This window comes from Oryctolagus cuniculus, chromosome 10 (assembly GCF_964237555.1).
Source record: "Oryctolagus cuniculus chromosome 10, mOryCun1.1, whole genome shotgun sequence".
In the NCBI taxonomy this organism is placed as follows: domain Eukaryota; kingdom Metazoa; phylum Chordata; class Mammalia; order Lagomorpha; family Leporidae; genus Oryctolagus; species Oryctolagus cuniculus.
In genome coordinates, this window is record NC_091441.1 from 54,188,080 (window position 1) to 54,201,451 (window position 13,372).

The 13,372-nt window shown below is 48.3% G+C and overlaps 1 protein-coding gene across 3 annotated transcripts in view; it reads left to right on the plus strand.

The window, feature by feature from the left end:
- Positions 1 to 5,425: 5,425 nt before the first annotated feature.
- The window catches only part of NPC1 (NPC intracellular cholesterol transporter 1), a 50,527-nt gene continuing 42,580 nt past the window's right edge, over positions 5,426 to 13,372 (plus strand). For 2 of the 3 annotated variants that reach the window (XM_070049760.1, XM_070049761.1), the window contains exon 1: positions 5,426 to 6,011. In XM_070049760.1, coding sequence (XP_069905861.1) covers positions 5,928 to 6,011 — 84 coding nt within the window. In that variant the 5' untranslated portion in view covers positions 5,426 to 5,927. 3 annotated transcript variants of the gene reach the window in all.

Genomic DNA, 13,372 nt, shown 5'->3' on the forward strand with positions numbered 1-13,372 from the left:
ATTATGAAAAAACTGTGCATCTATTTTAAAAAATTTTGCACCAAAATTATTTAATTTTCCATGAACTTTTTAAAATACTCATCGATGTGTGTATGTTTATATATAATGTGTGCATATATATAATTGTATATATGATGTATATATATCTGTGTGTATATATATACATAAAATATATATGTGTATAAAAATCTATTAGCACAAAGAGGCTCTCAAAAATGTTCCATTGCAGCCAGCACTGTGGTGTGGCAGGTGAAGCTGCTGCCTGCAGTGCCAACATCCCATGTGGGAACCGGTTCAAGTCCTGGCTGCTCCACTTCTGATCCAGCTCTCTGCTGTAGCCTGGGAAAACAGTGGAAGATGGTCCCAGTCCTTGGGCCCCTGCACCCATGTGGGAGACATGGAAGAAGCTCCTGGCTCCTGGCTTTGGATTGGCTCAGCTCCAGCTGTTGCAGCCATCTGGAGAGTGAACCAGTGGATGGAAGACCTCTCTCTTTCTCTCTGCCTCTGCCACTCTGTAACTCTGCCTTTCAAATAAATAAATAAATCTTTTTTAAAAAAAAGATTCCACCTAAACCTCCCTAGGCGTTTGGTAGAAGCACTAACTCAAGGTCTCCCATATTTCACCAAAATGTGTTGGTAATTTGCAGACTGACAGAGGAAGACTGGTATGAACTGGTCACCTGCACATGTTCCCCATGTTCAGCTGGACAGCTTCCTACTGCCTCCAGGTGGCTCTTTCAGAAAGAGGAAGGGGCCGTAAAAGCAAAGGTGCCTGGAGCCCACAGAAATCATGGTGCAACCCTAAGCAAAAAGAGGGGTGCTATGGGCTGAATTGTATTCCCCAAAATTGCCCCCCCACGGGACTATATTTGGAGCTAGGTCTTTTAGGAGGTAATTAAGTCTAAATGAGGTCATAAACATGGGGCCTTAACCCAATATGATTGGTGTCCATCTAGGAAGAGCATACACCAAGGAAGGGCCATGTGAGGACACAGTGAGAAAGCAGCTGCTGCAAGCCAGGAATCTGGCCAACACCTATTACAGCAGGCCCCCACCAGACACTGAATCTGCTGGTACCAGATCTTGGACCAGGCTCCGGAACTGTGAGAAATAAATTCCTATCATTCAAGCCACCCAGTCTATGGTATTTTGTTATGGCAGAAAATGTGAAAAAATAAACCAACCAAAGTAGAGAGCTGCCAGGTGCATCAACAGTGGTCCCAGATATTGTGCAATGAAGTTGGTTGCATCCAGTTACTCCAAAGGCTCAGCTCTATTTTAGGCATGGAAAGCCAAGACACTGTGGCAAAAAAAAAAAAAAAAAAAAAAAAGTCCTACACGAAGGATATCTGTGAGTGAGACCCCAATGGAAAGAAATGGCCATCAAAGGAAGAAAGGATGTACTTTTCTCTGAAGGGAGGAGAGAACTTCCACTTTGTTTATGGCCTTGTCTAAATATTGACGGAGTTTGTGGACTCAAAAGGCTTGCATAGCCTAGGCAGTTCATGTCAAGAGCCTCTTGGTGATCGGTGACGTCATACGTAAGAGTGTTAATTGTTAAATTAACAACAGGGGTCACTGTGCACTTACTTTTCATGCAGGATCTCTGTCCTCAGTGAGTTATATTATGAGAATTAACAGTAAAACTTGTTCTCAAACTGTGTGTGTGTGTGTGTGTGTGCACACAAATTGTTGAATCTTAATAGAGAATGGGACTGGAATTGGAGATGGAGGAGGAAGTGGGGTGGGAGTGGGGGTAGGAGGGTATGTATGGTGGGAAGAATCACTGTATTCCTAAAGTTGTACTTATGAAATTTGTACTTCTTAAATAAAAGGTTTCTTTGGGAAACATAAATAAATAAATAAAAAGTAAAAAGAAACAGGCTCAGCTCTACCTTCCTTCTCTTGTTGTTGAACTTCAGGCTGTAAGTTAGGGACAAGGCAAGTTGAAATCTGTGCAGCGGTTAAGCCTGCTGCCTTGAAGGCTACAAATCAGTAGCAGAGAGAAGAATTCTTTGAGAATAAATCCAGGTTATTTCATTGTTATTCAATTCTATGAACACAGCTAAATGCTCAAATCATGCCATCATCTAGCCAATGAAATATAGTCAATGTTTAGCCAATGGGATAACTTGAAGAGTGAGGCATAAAGAATACGTCTCACAGTAGGCACCTGTGTTGAATGCAACTAAGAGGTCAAGTGAGATGAGAACAAAGGAACTGTGGCTGGTTTTGGCGACACGGAAATCAGTGATGACCTTGAGGAGAGCAGGTATGCATGAGATCGTCCAGGCGTTGAGGGAAGAGGGAAGCTGGCTCCTTACATCGCACTGTACAGCAAAATAATTCCAAGTAGGTTACTGCTTTCCTGAATTCCTTACAACTTTTAAGTGTTTATTCATTTCTTCATCTACTTGAAAGGCAGAAGGATAAACAGAGAGAGAGAGAGTACGCTTCAGTCTGCTAGTTCATTTCTCAAATGCCTTCCACAGCCAGGGCTGAGCCAGGCTGAAGCCAGGAGCCAGGAACTCCATCCTGCTTTCCCATATGGGTGCCAGGTACCCAAGCACTTGAGCCACTATCCTCTACTTCCAAGGATGCATCGGCAGGAATTTGGATCGGATGCAGAGCAGCCAGGCCTCGAACTGGCAATCCAATATGGGATGTGGGTGTCCTTTAGCAGTAGCTTACCCCATGGCACCATAGTCAGCCTCATTTTACCTCGAAATGTTGCCTCGAAATCAGCAACATTTTACAGGAAAATATGGAATGGTTTTTATGACCCTACAAAACTAGTAACGTGGTAAAAGTCGCTGCACCAGATATGCTAGGTCCACAGGTTAGTTTTCTTAGTGAATAAAAAGTTTTTACAAATCAAGATGAAAATTAAAGCACCGTAATAGAAAAGGAAGTGCACAGAAGATGAAATAAAATCACTTTTGAACATATAAAAATATTCTTTAATATCTCACTTATAGCAAAAAAATACAAAATTAGAGCCCCCCAATTTTTAAAATATATTTTAAACAACACATAATTGGACATGTTCATGGGACACAGTTTGCTGTTTCAATAGAGGCCTACATTGTGTAATGATCCTAATATTCCTGAAAACAAGAGGTGAAATCAGAAAGGCTGTTTCTCACCCACCTGCACAGCAAGGCGTGGGGCATCAGCCCTTCCCTCCTTGGCTGGCACTGCTGGTAACCTGCAACCTCTTTGGAGGGCAATTCAACACTGATCAAGACTTAAACACATTTTTCTTTTGACCCAATAACATAAAAAATCCAACAGTTCAGTTTGTTTATGTTTGCAAAGATTGAGCCTCAAGGATATTCACTGCATCATTATTTTCAATAAGTGACAAACTAATGTCCAACAGGAGCCCTGGCCATTGTGGCCTTTTGGGTAATGAACCAGTGGATAGAAAAGCTCTCTCTCCCTCTCTCCTCTTCCAGTCCAGCTCTCTGCTGTGGCCCAGGAAGGCAGTGGAGGATGGACCAAGTGCTTGGGCCCTGCACCCGCATGGAAGACCAGGAGGAAGCACCTGGCTCCTGGCTTCAATCGGCACAGCGTACCGGCAGTAGCAGCCATTTGGGGGGTGAACCAAGAGAAGCAAGACCTTTCTCTGTCTCTCTCCTCTCTCTGTCTAACTCTGCCTTTAAAAAAAAAAGAGAGAGAGAGAGAGAGAGAGAGAGAGAGAGAGAGATGGACTAAATTAATTATATAATAGATCAAAAACTGTTAACACGAGTACTTGTAGCTCTCTCTTTCCTCTGTCAGCTACAGAGAATTTCGTCTTGGGTGCACTCTCCCATCTCTCTCCCTAAAGGAACCATTCGACAGCTTTTGGACGTTGGTGATTCAATGCCATGAGAAGGGCTTTGTGGCGTCCAGATACGCTCAGGGATGAGGAAGACTATGGAAAAGGACAGATGGGGTATAGCTGGGAACACACGCGCTTCTCGCATGTGCAGGGACTGCGGGTGCAGAAAGTGAGCTCTTGTGAAATACTTGCTGGTTAATGATCTGCACTTCATTTAGATACTCTTCTGTGGCTGGCCTGCAGGAATCCAGGTTCCAAAACTGTTACATACGTGGAATAAAAGCCTCCACAATTATTAAAGGTAGTGAGGTAGAAAGCCTATGGCAAATGTAAGAAAGCAAGATGAAACCTTGCAGTAGGTTCCCACGTGTTTTAGAAGTTCACAGATTCACAAATGTGACTGCTTTCAACAGTTCCTGGAAAAGGAAATTAAAAGATAAATTTGGATCAAAAAATATTGAAACCCATAGTTTTCTTCATAATCTGCATTTTTCATGAATTTTTCAAAACCCCTCTAATTCTCTCAAAAAATTCTCATGGAGAGATGGTCATTTATTTTAAAAACATTTCCTAGATTTTAGGGCATTGCTGAAACTATAAAAGGCTGAGAATCAGAAATCTAAAAGATATTTTTAATATTTATTTTATTTATTTGAAAGAATTACAGAGAGAGAGAGAGAGAGAGAGAGAGAAATTGTCTATCGGCTGGTTCTCTCCCCAGATGGCTGCAGCTGGGCCAGGCCAAAGCCAGGAACCAAGAGCTTCATCCAGATCTCCCATGCGGGTGCAGGGCCCAAGCTCTTGGGCCATCCTCCACTGCTTTCCCAGGCCATTAGCAGGGAGCTGGATCAGAAGTGGAGCAGCAGGCACTCCAGTAAACTGGCGCCCTTACGGGATGCCGGCACTGCAGGCGGCAGCTTTATCAGCCACACCACAACGCCAGACCCCAAAGGACCTTTTTATTGCTGTTTTGGTAAATGGCGGCCAGGAGGTCGTCATGGGAGCCCTGGCGTCGACCTTAGAGGAAATCCCTGTATTTTCACGGCTGGTCCAGCAGGATGGACATCTCAGGGCTGAAGAAATGCGGAAGCAAGTTAGTAACTGAGGCAGAGCTGTGGACGGTAGGACCCGGAAGGCCACCTCCCTCACAGCACCGTAGGCGGCTGGGCTAATTCATGGCTGCAAACGGACAGCCTTTTCTCATTGTAAATTGGCCTTCACTCTTGGGAAAGATAGCCTTACTCTCATTTTAACTTTCAAATTGAAATGACTGTGGTGCAACTGAAAATTGAAGGGCGAATGTTACCAAAAATGCACAAAATAGGTGCAAAACTAAAACTATGCAAGTTCGCGCGCCTCTCCTTTTTCTTTGTGTTCCCTGCCTTCACTTAGAATTGGAAAGGAACTCTGGTTCCCAGCTCTGCACCAAACTTGAGGGTTTTCTCGCTCCCAGTTCGCGGCCAGGCGCTGCGTGGCCACCAGGGGACACGCTACCACCGCTTTTCCGAAAGCCGACGGCAGCGGGGTAAACAAAGACCAGGCGGCCGAGGGACACCGCCCGCCTCCGCGCTCCGCCTCTCGGGCTCCCCGAGCCCTGCGCGTCACTGCCCCGAACGCCGTTAGCTTGTGGCCGAGCCGAGATTCCTTTTGGGTGACTGGACTGGGGAGGAGAGTACGTATCGGGGCCGAAATAAACACATACTCTGCAGACATCAAAGCCATAAAATGTTGCACAACTCTAGCAGTCTCCTTGCAGGCCGCTTTCCAGAGGTTCAGCTGCCGGGGTCTGGGACACCCCAGCCCCACACCAGCGACCAGGGAACCCGCAGAGGAGGAGAGGGGCAGCCCCAGACCTGGGGAGGCCCCGGGGCGGCCCCGCCCCCGTCCCCGTCCCGGATAGGCCCCCGCTTCGCCACGTCCACACAGGCCCGCCCCCAGGAGGGGAGGAGCCGGCGACACCGCCTTCCTTCCTGACCTGCGCGCACAGCCCGCCGCCTTCGGCACCTGCTCTGTCTGTGGTCCGGCGCCAGCTCCTGAAATTGAGCCCGGGGAAGTGAAGCAACAGCCGCAGCGCCGAGCCCGGCGAGCCGAGTCCCCGGCGATGTCTGCAGCCCCACGCGGCGGCCCCGTGAGCGCGCGCGGCCGGTTGCTCGGCCTGCTCCTGCTGCTGCTGTGCCCGGCGCAGGTAAGCCTCGGCGCGGCCGCCGGGTGGGCTCTGAGGGACGTGTGACGCGGCCGGCAGTCGGGGTGGGCTGTGAGGGACGTGTGACGCGGCTGGCAGTCGCGGTGGGCGGCGGGTGCATCAGCGGCTCCGGCGGCCCTGAGCAAGTCGGTCTGCGGAGAGAGCCTCCGGAGGCGGCTCGGCGTCTCGTGCTTCTGCCCCCGGCCACGCTGTCTGCGCGGTGGTCTGGGAGAGGGTGGCAGCCGGGAGGGGCTTCCTGCGGGACCTGTGTTGAGCTCGCCTCAGCGGTCGGCAGCTGATTGCTCGATTTAAGATGTGGGATGAGGCAGGGTGAGAGGCAGGACCTTATCCTGAAGTTCTCCACGTACAGCAGCTCTGTATACGTCGTTTAGAAGACCCGACCCCTGTTTCCTCCTTCGGACCTGAGGCTGGGGGTGGAAGGGGAGCGACAGAAAGGAATCAGATTTCCTCCGGCGTCCCAGTGGAGCAGCCCGGGGGTCCTCCACACGGGTCAGCCTGGCAGTCCGGAGAGCGCTGGCTGGCTGCTCCTCACTGCGTTCTGGCCCCTGGGAAAGCGTTGAGTTTCCCCTTGTCACGATTAGCTCGCAGGAGAATGGAGCCTGGACTATGCGCGCCTCGCTGCCGCGTGGGTGGCTGCAGTTTTCTCTTCTCACGCTGCGGGCCAGGGAGGAGATGCCTGGGGACGTAGGGTCCCTTGCAGCAAGTCAGGATGAAAGAGTGGGCCTCCGGGAGTCCCGTGCCCATTAGCCCCGCCCCCTCAGGTGGGTGTGAGGGTGGTGAGTCAGAGGGGCGCACAGGTTACTAGCGTCTGCACACGCTGTCTTTCAAACTGCTGTACAGTTTCCAGAAGGGGACAGGTGATTCTGACCCGAGAGAGGGGTGTGTGTGTGTGTATGTGTGTTTGTTTACAGGTGTCGCTCTCAGCTGTGTGTGTTGTGATAGCGCACAGCTAGTATGGGAATGAACTTCAGGACACCTTCTTGGGAGGAAAGGCAGGTGCCTGGCTGGCACCTTGGGCTACACCACTCACTAGCTCTGTGACTTTGACTCTTTGCTCAAAGCCTCGGTTTCTGTTGCAGATAAACCTGGAAGTATTGGTTCCATTAAGTAGCATGGTAGATGAAGAGACCTTGTCACTTGGTTTAATGTACTCTAAAAGCTCAAGAGGTAGCCGTTAGGTCCCTTTGAGAAAATACAGCTCTTCATTTCCCCAGAGTTTAGATCAGGAGTAAGCAGCAGGCTTAAGTAGCTCGAACTTCTCTCTGAAATCCTTTGACCTCAAGGTAGTATCCACTGCTGATGGCCAGGGAGTGCCTCTCCTAGGACAGCTGGCATAGGTCAGAGGGTGGTTGTGAGTCTCTTGTAGAATCCTGGGGGCCCTTCAAGGTCTGAAATCCTCAGTGAAGGCTCCACCTGTTAGTGTCCGTATTAACTCCTTCCTGCTTGGTGGGTCGGAGCCTTGGCCTCAAGCGGATTGGGAGAGGGGTACCTGCTTTTGGAATGCACACCTAGGATAGCAGCTCATCCGGTTTTAGTCTAATCACTAATCGAGTTCTGTCGTGGGATTACAGACCATTGGAAATACATTTGGGGGGAAATTTTGCCTTTTTTTTAAACTTTTCATATTTGTAGATGCTGAAATAACATTAATAGACTGCTTGGATTTAAAACGTTGTCATCCTCCAGGTATTATGTGCAATTTAGAGAAATAGTGCGTGTGCCTCTTGGCTGTGATTTTTAATAGCCTTTTTCCTGAGGGAAGAGGAACATAGTGAGAACTGAGTGGGAATTCGGCATTAGCGTGACTCTTCCCGAGGAGGTCAGGAACGGGTTAATCTTCTGGCCTGCAGTGATGAGGAATGACTACCTGAGATTGGAGGCCAGAGGGTCATCTCTCCTGGTCTCTCCCAGCCCTGGACTGATGGGATGATCAGATCTCTTACCAACATAAGCAATCAAGGGGATAACTGGATTTTTATTTTGGTGAGTGGGCAGAGAGAAAGGGACTTGCTGAATAGGTCTTTGTATCCCTTCAGTGTTTGTTATGTTGTCCAGAACAAAGAATCCCTCTGGGCATGAAGACAGCATGAGCTCTCTCTTGGGTGAGCTTTCCTCACCCTGCCCTCCTCACAGGGAGGCAGTGTCCTGCATGGCACGTTACCTACCTGGAAGCCTGGGGTCGGCCAGCTCTAATCTGATCTCAGGTGGCCCTTTACCCCATAGCCCTGTGAAAGGTGTCAGCCCAGCAGCCAAACCAAACTACTTGCTGATCAGAACCTCACATGTCTTTCGGAGCTCCAATTCCCATGCTGCATTATCTGTGGCCTTGTTGTCCTGTTCCTCCCCCGCCCCCTGCCAAGCTAGGATGCCCACCCTCTGAGGTTCTAAGTGTGTTTAAACTCCTGCAAAAGCATTTGCTGCCTGGGAAAAGACTTAAGACTTGAAAGACCTCGTTATGGATCTTGACTCTGCTTCTTCCTGTGGGTAATCTTAGGCTGGCCGGTTTGCCTCTGGAGCCCGTCTCTTCCTCTGTAAAACTGAGTTAATAGCTCTCCCTTCTTCCCAGGGCGCTTGTGAAAAGGCAGAGAAACATTTTTGCATTGAACTACCAGATTGCAAGCTTATTGAGGGCAAGAACTCTATTTTATCCTCTCCGGGCAGAAACGGTCAGGACTCTAGACAGGTGTCTCTTTATAATACCAAATATTTGGACCTCAAAATGGATTTTGGAGAGGGATGTAGAGATTAGTGGCGATCAGTTTGCAGCTGAGTTCTGGGTGACAGCAATGATCAACTGTGGACTGTACTTCTGTCTGGAACATTTGCTTTGGCAACAAGACTTAAGCGGAAGAAAAAGACTCTCTCTTGTGCAAGTGTGCTGTTGAGTTCAAGAGAAACTTTAAATTTTGTTGTTCATCTTGCTGCTGTCCCTTCCGTAGGTCACAAAAGGAACTCAAATTAATTCCATAAATATAAAGTGAGTGTTCTGGGCGCAATGTCAGATGCGAAGGTCATAAGAAAGAACCCATTCAGAAAGCAGTTCATACACTGTAAAGAGCTTTGTAAATGTTAGTAGTTACTATTCCTGTCTTGTTCACAGTGTGGGGAAGGCTGGATACATCCAAAATTGTAATACCGTGAAAGTGCTTAAGCAAGGATAAGGACAGAATGTTAAATGGAGTCCATTTTTTGAGCCAAGCTGTGCAGGATGAATCCGTGTGTACCAGGTAGATAAGAGGAAAACTGGAGAAAACAGGCAGGGGAATGGAGGGGTGGTGGTTACGTAATTGTTACTAAAAGCCATTCAACTGTACACTGACTTGAAAAGATATGTGAATTATCTCAACACAGTTAGATTAGCAGAAGGGCTGTTCTAGATTACAGGAGACTAAAAATGAGAAGTTGCTACCCTGTGTTTGGGTAGTATTCTGTTGCTGCCACAACCTCATCTTGTTTTAGCCCCACAGAACCTTTAAGAGACATAGGATGCTGTTTTTCCTGTTTTACAACTGTGGACATTAGGGCTCAGATTTGTCCCAAGGTCACATAGATGGTCAGTGACAGAGTAGCAGCTTGAACTACTACCACTTCCACTTTCTGTGCTCTGATTTATTCAAATTCAAAATACTACAGCCAAAGTATTTGTATCTAGCAAGCTGGATGGAACATGGGTGTTCAGCAGATGTTCCATTTGGCCCATGAGAAATCTGCTTCAAGGCGTGTTCCTGTCTGATGTGGCTTCTCCCGAAAGTCAATGGTGAATCAGGCTGTTCTCAGCCTCCTGGGCCGGCCATGACTCACTTGCCACACTAAATGTTCTATAGGAAAAAGCCTGAGGAGTGTAGGTACTGACCCGCACTGGCATGGTTTAATTCAGACTTGTGGGTTCCAGAGCTCATGCTTGTCTATTAGTCTGATCTTGAGCGAGTTGCTCAGACTGTTAGATGAAGGGGTTACCTGGCAAGTGAAGAGCTGGACTAGTTGACCCCTAACTAAAAAAAGTATGACTTAAACACCTAGACACAGGCAAGTCTGGTGCACATGCAAATTATCCTTTGTTACGCGGCTATATGTTCATTCCAGGTAGACTGTAAGATAGTTCCAGAGGGGCCAATGTGTGGCATAGTGAGTTAAGCTACCGCCTGCAGCACTGGCATCCCATATGGGCACCAGTTTGCATCCTGACTGCTCCACTTCCCATCCAGCTCCCTGCTAATGTGCCTGGGAAAACAGCAGAGGATGGCCCACGTGGGAGACCTGGAAGAAGCTCCTGGCTTCTGGCTTCGGCCTGACCTAGCCGTTTTTGGGAGTGAACCAGCTGATGGAAGACGTCTGTCTCTCTTTCTTTCCCTTTCTCTCTGTATCTCTGCCTTTTAAATAAATAAAATAAATCTCTTTTTAAATAAGATTTTTTTAATTTATTTGAGAAACAGAATTACAGACAGTAAGAGGGAGAGACAGAGAAAAAGGTCTTCCATCCACTGGTTCACTCCCCAAATAGCTGCAATGGCTAGAGCTGGACCAATCCGAAGCCAGGAGCCAGGAGCCTCTTCCAGGTCTCCCACGCAGGTGCAGGGGCCCAAGGACTTGGACCATCTCCCACTGCTTTCCCAGGCCATGGCAGAGAGCTGGAAGAGGAGCAGCTGGGACTCAAATCGGTGCCCTTATGGATGCCGGCACTCCAGGTGGAGGATTAACCTACTGTGCCACAGCACCAGACCTATAAATCTTTTTGATAGTTCCAGAGATTGCTGTTAGTCAGAAGTCAGATAAGCACAGCCTCCACCTCAAATTTCTTGCCATGTTCACCTGATCTGCTTCCCTGTCTAAAGAAGCATCAGGCAACTTCATCCCTGGACAGGATTCTCCACATCACTCCCTCCACCCCCATGCTGCATCGTCCTGACCAGCCTGGCCAGCCTCTGCTCCCTGGAGAACCAGTAGAGTCACCACCTCCCCTCTGTCCCTTTGAGCCCGGCATGTTTCCTGTTTCCAGGTCCTGCACTAGCTTTACCATTCCAGTGCAGCAGCAGAAGTGAGGGACCCAGCCCGGCACACCCAATGACAGTGCTGGTCTGGGACTGAGGACTGTCAGTGGCCTTGAGGAAGTGAGTCATTACTTGACAGCTGCCTAGAGAGATGCTTAACAAGATGGGAATGGTGACCATTATTTCTACAAGTCTACATGTTTGAGGAGAAGGGCTGTTCATGCAGGATCATGGTGGAAGGGACAGCCCCACCCTGAAAGATTCTGATGATAGCTCGGTGGCTGACTGGGCTGGAGTCTGAAGGACACTGTGGCTGGGGGAGGTGTGGCGCAAGCTGAACTTGGCGTTCAGAATCATGTCCCTTACAAGCCATGTGACCTCAGTGTCTTCTCTGAACCTTGGCTCCCTTGCCTGTAAAACACTGCTGTCCTAATCCATAGAGAAATGAAGGAAGCAGGGAGAGATCTTCTGACTTTGTACCTGGCACATGGCTGATGGTAAGGATCTGAAAGTAAATTCAGCAGGATTTTTTTGTTGTTGTTGTTTTAAAGATTTATTTATTTGAAAGGCAGAGCAACAGAGAGAGAGGGACAGATAGATCTTGCATCCTCTGGTTCACTCCCCAAATGGCTATCCTCACCTTGGCTGGGCTTAGGCTGAAGCCTTGAGCCAGGAACTCCATCCTGGTCTCCCACATGGGTGCAGGGGCCCAATACTTGGACCATCATCTACTTCCATCATCTACTTCTTCATCATCTACATTAGCAGGGAGCTGGATGGAAAGCAGAGTGGTTGGGACAGAATGCAGCACTCTGATGTGAAATGCTAGTGTTGCAAACAGACGCTGAACCCACTGCACCACAATCCCGGCCTCTTTGGCAGGATTTCCTACAGCAGTTAAAAAGTAGAAGATTTGCTCACTTGTATTCAGAGCTTCTCCACGTGATGTTACGTGCTCAGGGAGCTCCCTGTTAAGAGTCAGGTTTCACAACATGCAGCTAAAGGGGCTTGTGGCTTTTAACCTTTCCTGAATTGGTTCTATTACTGTTGAAAGCAGCTTTCTTATCCAGTCATATACCCAGTAATTAAACTTCAGAGCTTATTGTGAAACATCTACATGATCTGACCTTGAAAAATGGAGACCAGTCTGCAACTACTCAAATTGCAGTTGAAGTAAAAACGCCAGTACTTCTCCTTTCTGGATTTACATAATCCAGTCAAATTCCTTCAACTCATGGTGGGCTTTCATGGTTTCTCAATCAGCATTGAATGTGGTTGTATGGAATTGCAAAGTATTTTATCAGGGCTCTGCCCTTTGAGGTTCTGTAGTGTTACAAGGGAGTCCAGGCAAAAGCAAGAAATTACTCTTGCAACCTCTCCCAACATCACAACTTTGTGATTCTCATAAATGCTGCTTGATCCTAGGGCAGGAGCCAATAAACTGTGGCCTGCTCATAGCCTGTCTGTGAGTGAAGGATAATTGGGACATGCCCACACCCACTCATTTACCTGTCATCTGTGTGTTTGAGATTCAGCAGCAGAGTTGAGAGTTTGCTACAGATACCTTAAGGCTCCTAAGCTGCTGTGGAATGCTGGGTCTTCTAAGGCCCTGTCAGTGCCTGTCCTAGCATGGAGCTCGTGAAGTGTGAGTGACAGCCACAGATAGGGTACAGCAGAATGCTGTGGCACAGGGCGTTGCTGCCTTGGTGACTGGGGCTATGGGTGCTGCTCCCAGCATGGCTCCGCTCCAATCTCAGTGCAGTGCAACCAGGGCCAGCATGCTCTTGCCCAAGGACCACGTACCAACTCAGGGAACATGGGAACTGGTGCTGGGTGAAAGGACTCAGAGTTCAGTGGAGGAAATGAGTCTTGGGACAGCCTTGTTGTAAGTAGGGACAATTAGAGAGGGTGTTTCGGGGTGGGTGAGACTGAAACCTGCAGAGGGAACAATGGGTGGATTTGTTTTTCCCAACTTGGAGACCAGGACTGGAGTTTGGCCTTTGAGATTTGGATAAATACAGTCAAGGACAGTTAAGGTAGAGCCAACAGCCAATCTGGGGAGGGTAGTTGAGGTTTATTTGTGGAAAAGCAATTGAAAAGTCACTGGGCTTGTGTATATGTTTCTGTGTACACATCTGTGTATGTGTACTTATAGGGAGAAATTGAAAGCCTGGAAGACCCACATCAGATAAATTAGCACTGGGACTGGGGATGGAGACATGAGGGAGGACTACTTTATTCAAGAGACAGAAACAGCACTCCCATCTGCTGGGTTACCCCCAGATGCCCAGAGTGGCCTCAACTGGGACAGAAGCCAGGAGCAGGGAACTCGATCGAGGTATCCCAAGTGGGTGA